Below are 8146 nucleotides of genomic sequence, written 5' to 3'. Positions count from 1 at the left end.
ATGGGTGTGTCAGAGGCAGTGCGGTTGGCGCAGGATAGAGCAGGGTTTAGGGCTGTTGTGCATAGGGTCGCTATGAGTCGCAAACGACTCGACGGCAAATAACAACAACAACAACAACAAATGTGTCATTTGTAGCCCCAGAAATTCAATGGAAGATCAGTTAGGAGTGTGTTCTGATTTAACACCAGCGAGTAGTACGATGGTGGTGTGTCCATAGAAGGAGTATCATAAATGTTTGTTGAAATATTTTTGTTTAAAGTTTTAAAAGTGAATTTAGGATGAAACAAAACTAAAATGGGGGGGGAGAGAAAGACTTATTGACATGCCAGAAATTGGCAGAATCTCTGAGACTATGACCCTTATTTATCCTTTATGCCAACTTCCAACCCAATGACAGACAAGCCTGTAAGGTGAATACCATCACAAAGGCCACATGTATCCAGAGATTAATCTCAAAGACAAAGATGGATTGGAAAAAATGATGAATGAATGGGATGATAAGCACAGGGAGGAAGTGAGGAAAGTACTATCACGTTGTGGAGCTTGCAGTCATATATCAACTGTGTAAGAAAAGGGAATCTAGGTTTACTAACTTTTGAAATAAAAATTAAGTGATGTAGACTTGATTCTGAAAGCTATCATTGGCACAACTGTCACCTCAAGGACTATTTTTGGCTAGAGAAGACATGTTCTTGGATATTTCAAACACTAAGTGTCCCTTCCTAGGAAGGTTGTTTGCACATTTCTCCAGATGCCTAAGGAGACACCCAAGAACCAGTTGGACATGTTAAAAATTAACCAAAGACGGTTGAGGTCTCTTCTAAAGTTCTATGAGAGAGAAATGCAAGCGCTCTCACGAGTTTCTTAAATTAGACATCTCTTCAAGATGGAAAACCCTGATAGTCTAAAATCTTAGTTCTTCAAGCAGAATGAAACGTCAAATATATATGATAACACACTATGACTATTATTTTAGCAGTGTAATGATTTTTTACTTCATTTTTTAAAAAATCTAAAAGCTTGACTTAAATGAAAAAGTCTCAATTTCATTATCTCTTCATGGAGTAGATTTGTCCCTAGCAGTTATAATTAAATTCGTATTCTTCTGTCTTTTTTATATGCCCATATCTTATTAACAGGGGCCAGTCTTGGGGCTATTTTGGTTTCACTAATCTAAGAACTTCCCATTTAAAATAAATAATTACTTCCAGAATTATAATCCAAAACCAAAGACCTCGTTCACACCTTAGAAATTCAGTGCCTTTTCATTTTGACCAAAACTGACACTAACTAAATGCAAAGTGAGAGAAAATAGATCCACACATGCGAAGTGCTTATCACAGCCGGGCAAGCAAGAGTGTTCTCTGAACAGATCTTAGCAATTGTTTATTTTTAAGTTCCAGGGCTCAAATGAAGTGAAATAACAGTCCAGTTCAGGAAACACCAGGGCATTTCTGTTTGGTTGTGGGTCAACAGTTTTATAAAATAAATGTGCTTGCTTCAAATGACAGTAAATAAGTGGCAGTGCTTGCCAACATGTTTAATTATATATCAGTAGAAACTGACAGGTAGGTCAAGGCACAGTGACCTCACGTGGTTTATTCTGGTCAAGGGAATAGAGCTCAGCGTGCTTGAACTGTCTGTTTTGGATGCCATTGTCTTAGCTAGTACTGAGTGTCAATAGAGCGCTGTTGAAAAATATAGTCCTCCCCACTGAGCATTCATGAATTCTCTTACAGGTGTGGTTCAATATCATATTCAATGCACGTTAGTTTGGGTCAGATCTTCAGATTCGGAGGTCAAATTCAAACCTAATTAGTCCTATGGTAACTGCATGGTAGAATTTGGAATTTATTTTCCAGCAGAGATACTGATTCATTTCATTGTGTAGTTCCCACCCAATTTTTTCAAACCTCTTGCCTATTTTGCACCTCAGATTTCTTCCCCCTCTTTGAGGAACTTCTTGCCAAATCCCTCCCAATTCTTATTTTCTTCTAGGGACTGAAATCTAAAAACTATCAAGCAGTGGGTGAAGAGAAAATATTGGATTTTTGGCAATGTCTATATAACAGCTATCCTGATGATGACTTCCTAAGGATTATTTAAAATTTTGTTCTGAAAGTATTTCAGGAGCTTTGCAGAAATTGAGTAAATCTCTGAACTCATAACATTCCTCTCACAGGCATCATTTCCTTCTTACCATGTCTGATTTTAAAATTTAAACACAGGTACTTTTCAAGTGTGTGGATGAATCACTAAATAAATATTGTCCAACTCCTTGAGACCCAAACACTAAAACTCTCTTCTACCCAGCTGTGTGTTGTGGGGTAAAACGGTAGCAGTGGTGAAGAGCAGGAAAATCAGTGGATAGGAGAATTAAAAAGCAAACAACAGTGAAGTAGGTCCTTTCAACTACAACATGTGATTATAAACACATTCAAGTTACCTAAAACCACCATTGTCATCAAGTTGATTCATAGTCACAGCAACCCACTGTATGGCAGTAGAACTGCTCTTCATGGGATTTGTGATGGCTTCTCTTTGGAAATAGGTGTTCAAGTCTTTCTTCAGAAGTGCTGGATGGATTCAAACTTTTAAACTTTCAGTTAGCGGACAAACACATTAACTCTTTGCTCCATCTAAGTGTCATAACCAGGGTCCAATTATACCTAATCTTCTTTATATACTAGTAAAGTCTCCAGTGTCCAGATAAATACTGGGTAGGGACATGGGCAGGAATGAATGGGTTACAGAGATGCAAAACGGTGTTTTACAAAACCTATCCATTTGTTGAAGAATTGCTATTTTGCAGCAACCTAGATTCAAAGCAGCATGAAGAAAGCACAATTGGAGGCGAGAGGAAGACTGGAAGATGTGACTACACATCTGTTGCAAGTTATTCTATCGCTCTGCAGCTATCTCGGTGCCCTTCCCTGTGATAAAGTCTTCAAGTTATTCCACTGACTGAATCATCTTCAACAACAAACTGAAATCAGAAAACTATGTGAAATATGTTGTGTGGTTTTGTCCTCCTATCCAAGCAAATGGAAACCTACCTGCCTCCTCCCATGACACTAAGAACCATTGTACATGCGAGTGCATGCTAGTTGTCAGAGCTGAACAAAAGCACAAAAATGAGGAAGAAGCTATTCCGTTCTCCCCTCACGTTCCAAGTCTCGATGCAGCACATCAAGAAACAGATGAACTTTGGCAACCAAAATGGAAACAGACTGAGTCATGAATGTTTGTACTTGGTGTTAGAGGCCACATAGAGGGTATATTGTGGGATTCTTTTCCTGGCACCAGCTGCTTAACCATCAAGCATTTTGTAAGTACCATGAGTTCTTATGGCCTAAACTCCTTCTCACATTAAAACAGAAAACAAAACCCTCACAGGCATCAAACTGCATGGACGTGCTCACTGGCCTTTTCTCAAAGATGAGAAGCCTTGCTTAACAAAACAAAATACAATAATGGAGATCTTTAAGTCATTACAAATAGGGGAAACTTCAGATTTGATTTTAAACAAAAGTCTAGAATATTACTGACTTTCAGTTTTTGCTTCCCTCAGTAACTTGTTGCCATGTAATCATCTTCTAGGATTCTGAGACAGGGAGGCTCATAGGAGAATATTTTCTGCACAACTGACACGCCTACTTCAAAACAACTCTGAGGCTGTCATCCAACAAGAATTTACCATGTTGCCTACCAATATGGTAGGTGGAGTTTTTTAAAAAAATAAAACTGTAGAATTACTGTTCTCAAGGAATTTACCATGTGGTTCGGTAGATATAATACAAGGAATTTAGGAGATGCCTGGGTGTTTTTACCTGTCATAAGATGATTATCTGAAGGTCAAAATTAGTTGCAAAACTCAAGAGAACAGAAAGCAGCCACTAGGGGGTTGCCTTAAAGAAAAAGTACTTTATTTGACATTTTAGGCAAAGAGGGAAGTAAATTAATTATATATAAAAAATTAAAGGCAACTGTAATTATTAGTAAACACTTATTACAACCTTTGCAAGAAGCATCCTCCCTAAGTGATAACAAGATGAGTTCCCTCTTCCTTGATCAGATTTATCAACATTTTAGTTTATCTCCAAGTCCTACTTTTTAAACCTGTAGTATTTCCCTCTGTCCTCTTTTTAATTCTTGCAGTATAAAGAATTGTAAAACCCTAACATCTTTCCCCTTCTTATTTCTTCAGGGGGAAAGCTACTCTTCACTAAGGAGCCAGAAAGATGATATTCCTGCTCTATTCAACAATTTTGCCAAACTTATTGTCCATCGTGACCATGACCTGATTAACAGAAAGGGCTTCCTCCTTGTTAATTTCTTCTGGTCAAAGAGTAAATACTGCTTGTGCCTTTTAGGTGCCTTCCAAGAGCCTCCGACTTATATCAACCTTCACTTTTGTTATACAAGGCTTTTATCTTTCTCCAGCTGAAATACTCTTCAAAGGAAGAGTTGGTGAAATGTTAATTTTGGTACGCACCCTACCCCTACCTCACTGTAAACTGTGTGAAATACAAGAGTGGAGAGACTCCCTCTCAGTATTCATGCCATTTCTGGAGAATAGATCCAATGTGGTCCAGGGCTTTGAAGTCTATTGTCTTCCACTAACTGATAATAACTGATAATGCAGCCTCTTGAAAAGACTAACTACCATAGTTCTAGAGCATCATCACTTTTCGTTTTCTCTTATAACCACTTCTGTCAAGGAAATGTATATTGGTGATTTTTCATAATTTTGTGGTTTTATGAGTCTTCCTTCTCTGTGATGGCTTTATGGTTCATCTAGCTCTCACAGTTATCGCCCTCTAACAAGCCTCAGCTCTCACAGGCACAGCTCCTACTTGATGATCTCTACTAGGATTCTCCGCCTCAAAGGGAAGGGGAGATGAGCTCATTGTTAAGGAATGGCTGCTCTATGCTGGGATGCCTTGTTACTCACCACCTATTAAGCCCACTTAATCTCTTCTACAATTTAATGACCATTTATTTATTTATCCATCTTCTACTTCCTCACATCCACTTGACCTTCACTCTACTTTATTGTTAGCTCTAATCTTCATCAAAGAAATCTGGTAGGATGATGGTTGAACACTCAGGTGCTATGGAAAAGACCGGTAAGATCAATGGTTGGAACCTCTCTGCAGGAAAAAAGTATAGAAATCACCCTTTATGAAGAATTTTTTAAAAGACAACCTCAAACTCATTCTTGAGTTTTAACCAATTCTGGTGGGTTTTTAAAGCTTGTAAAGCACATGGGAAGAGATTACCCACCTTTCTCCAGTGGAGAAGCTGGTGGATTCAAACTACACACCTTTAGTTTGGCAGTACAACTTCCTATCAACTAGGTCACAAAAGGAAACTCTACGAGAGAGTTCTACTCTGTTCTAGAAAGCTGTTGTCAGATGAAATTCATTTGTCAGCAGTAGTTTATCCCTCCAATGAGGCCGTAATTCAATTACTAATCATCAGGGGAACCCTTAGGAAAGCAAAATATGTCTTATCCAACTCGATATCCCCAGAGCCTACCAATGTGTTCAGATGTTAGTAAATGATCATCGCATAAATGAGAAATCGACAACTCTTAATATTAGTAACATAACTGCATAACGTTTCAATGAAATACACTTCTACAAAGTAAGATGAGAAATCAAGTTAGCATTTACAAAATATTTATATGTAAAAAAATTATGTTCAATGCCAAAAAATGAAGTCTGGAAGAAAATTTCCAAGAGATTTCCAATAATAATAAGATTCATGATTTATCTCACAAGGTGCAACCACTAATACTTCTTACTCCCATCCTAGACAAATAGTTTCAAAAAAACCACTCAGATGTTTTTGTAACAAATTCACTGATTATTCACATCTTTAGGTTGTGAAATGCTGTTATTCCTGGAATGACTTATGAGGAATGAAAAATATTTTCTTCAAAGTAAGTCCAATACTTTTTCAAGACAGCATGTATTTGTATTCTGCTTTTAGAGTGCAGTGATAGCAGGAGAAAGAACTTTTAAAACACTGCAGTACAGAGATACTTGTACAGCATTTGACTCTTCTATAATAATTGTCATTTTTGTCTAATTCATACTTAGCCTTTTTAAAATTTTATCATGCGCTGTATTTTAAGCTTCAATTTCTTCCCACCGCAACTTTTATTCAGTAAAAATAATCAACTCCAAATGCCACTTCTTGAAAATAAGAATTTTAAATCTGCACCATTATTCAGTCAATATTGCTGATAAATCTCATACTAATATCCTCTTTGTTCTAACAATTACATAAATAATTACTGAACATATCTATCAAATAATTTCTATATTAAATACTACAAGATTGATGTTCAAGATGAGCTTATAAAGAATATATTTACTTCACTTGAAACATATCATATAATCCCAAGTAATTAGACTATTCCCCAGTATTGTTATGAGTCAACAGCATCATCTTCATCTTGTTTCAGAGAATTGCAGTCACTAGAGGTTCATGGTTATATATTCAAGGACAAAGAACAAGATACAATCATAATTTTCACTCTGATTCTCTACTAATAAGTCAATGTTTACTAAGCTAGGGGATTATTAAACCTATTATGATTGTCTTATGTAACTTTTGGAGTATAATTTTAATGACATGTCATATAAATATTCATTGAGGGCATTTATCTCAGTGATGAATGAGTAAGATTCCCACCCTGTTCATAAGTGTATTTTATTGTAATTAAACCCAGGCAGTCATTTAAAAGACAAATTGTGCCTATTTTATTGTGTTTTCAAGCTTCTAAAAAACCAGGACTCCTCTGTTTGCATATTTGATTAACCTTCCTCACTTGCCCCCAGAGAAAATTCAATTAACATATACAGACTGAAGGACTGATTGAATAGAGAATTAAATTTATGGCTGAGAAACTTTATAATTTCATAAGCATAATTAGAAATTGTTTACATAACTGCTTACCTCTTCTAGTTGGCAGGCTTTGATGACACTCCTGTATCTATACTCATCGTAGGAGACACCGAAGATGATGTTCTCTTTAATGGTGCCAGGCATGATCCAGGCAAACTGAGAGCAGAATGAAATTCTTCCACTGTGCTTAATCTTACCCTCTGAGGGTTCCAGCTCTCCCATTATCATCATTAGAAGTGAAGTCTGGACAGAAAACATATTGTTGTCAAGTCATTTGATCGTATTTTCGCAGGATTCATTTGTGTCAGGGTGTCGTCCTAAGCTAAATTATCCTACATTGAAAGACTCCTCTAGTCCAGTTAGTGCAATATTAGATGACCATTTCCTTTTTCAGACACTCTGTTATACACTAGAGATACAAGGAGGAATAAAAGAATAATTATAATAGGGTGTGTTAAGGGTTGTTCATAGAGCAGAGGCCCCTAACTCAGAAAGCTAGCCTAGATTCAGAGACGATCAGAGAAATATCCATTAGAGGTAACATTTGTTGAGACTTTACTCTGTGCTGAAAACTTTTCTATTTGCCTTAACTATATTAATTTATTACTCCTTACAATGACTCTATGACATGTATTGAACATTCTCTCCAACTTATGAAGAAGAAATTATGTAAAAAGAGGTAATTATTGTGCTGCCAATCCAAAGACAGGTGGGTTCAAATCCACCAGCTTCTATGAGGGATGAGGATAGGCTTTCTCTTCCAGTGCCATTTGCAGCCTCTGATAATCCACTGGAGGGTAAGCTTTGAGCTGGTTCCAACTCCGTAAAAATGAGTTTTAAGTTCATTATGTTGTTATGTGCCGTTGAGCCGTTTGCCATTCAAAGTGACCTTAGGCAAAATAGTTCTGAACCCTACTCTATCCTGAGCCAATCTCACTGTCTCTAACCCACCAACCCCAATTACCCCAGTTACTGTGTCAATCCATCTCATTGGGAGGTCTTCCTCTTCTGAGCTATTCCTCAACCCTTCCAAGTATGATATCCTTCTCCAAAGACTAGTCCCTCCTGGCTACATCCCAGTAGATATAAATAATAATAATAATAATAATAATAATAATAATAATAATAAACATTATTATTATTAATTATATCATTAACAGCATAATACTTCTTTAAAAAATGGAAGAACTCATGGTTGTCTTGATTTGCATCTCTCTCAGGGCTAGGG

General features: G+C 36.9%; 1 protein-coding gene across 1 annotated transcript in view; it reads right to left on the bottom strand.

The window, feature by feature from the left end:
* Nucleotides 1–8146, bottom strand: part of CFTR (cystic fibrosis transmembrane conductance regulator (ATP-binding cassette sub-family C, member 7)) — a 177326-nt gene that overhangs the window by 115114 nt on the left and 54066 nt on the right. The window contains exon 10 of the mRNA XM_006882697.1: nt 6970–7161. Coding sequence (XP_006882759.1) covers nt 6970–7161 — 192 coding nt within the window. The remainder of the gene's footprint in view (nt 1–6969; nt 7162–8146) is intronic.

The sequence above is a fragment of the Elephantulus edwardii genome, unplaced genomic scaffold, assembly GCF_000299155.1.
Source record: "Elephantulus edwardii isolate Elephantulus edwardi_28Jun2011 unplaced genomic scaffold, EleEdw1.0 scaffold00022, whole genome shotgun sequence".
In the NCBI taxonomy this organism is placed as follows: Eukaryota; Metazoa; Chordata; class Mammalia; order Macroscelidea; family Macroscelididae; genus Elephantulus; species Elephantulus edwardii.
This window is presented reverse-complemented; position numbering and strand designations above follow the sequence as displayed.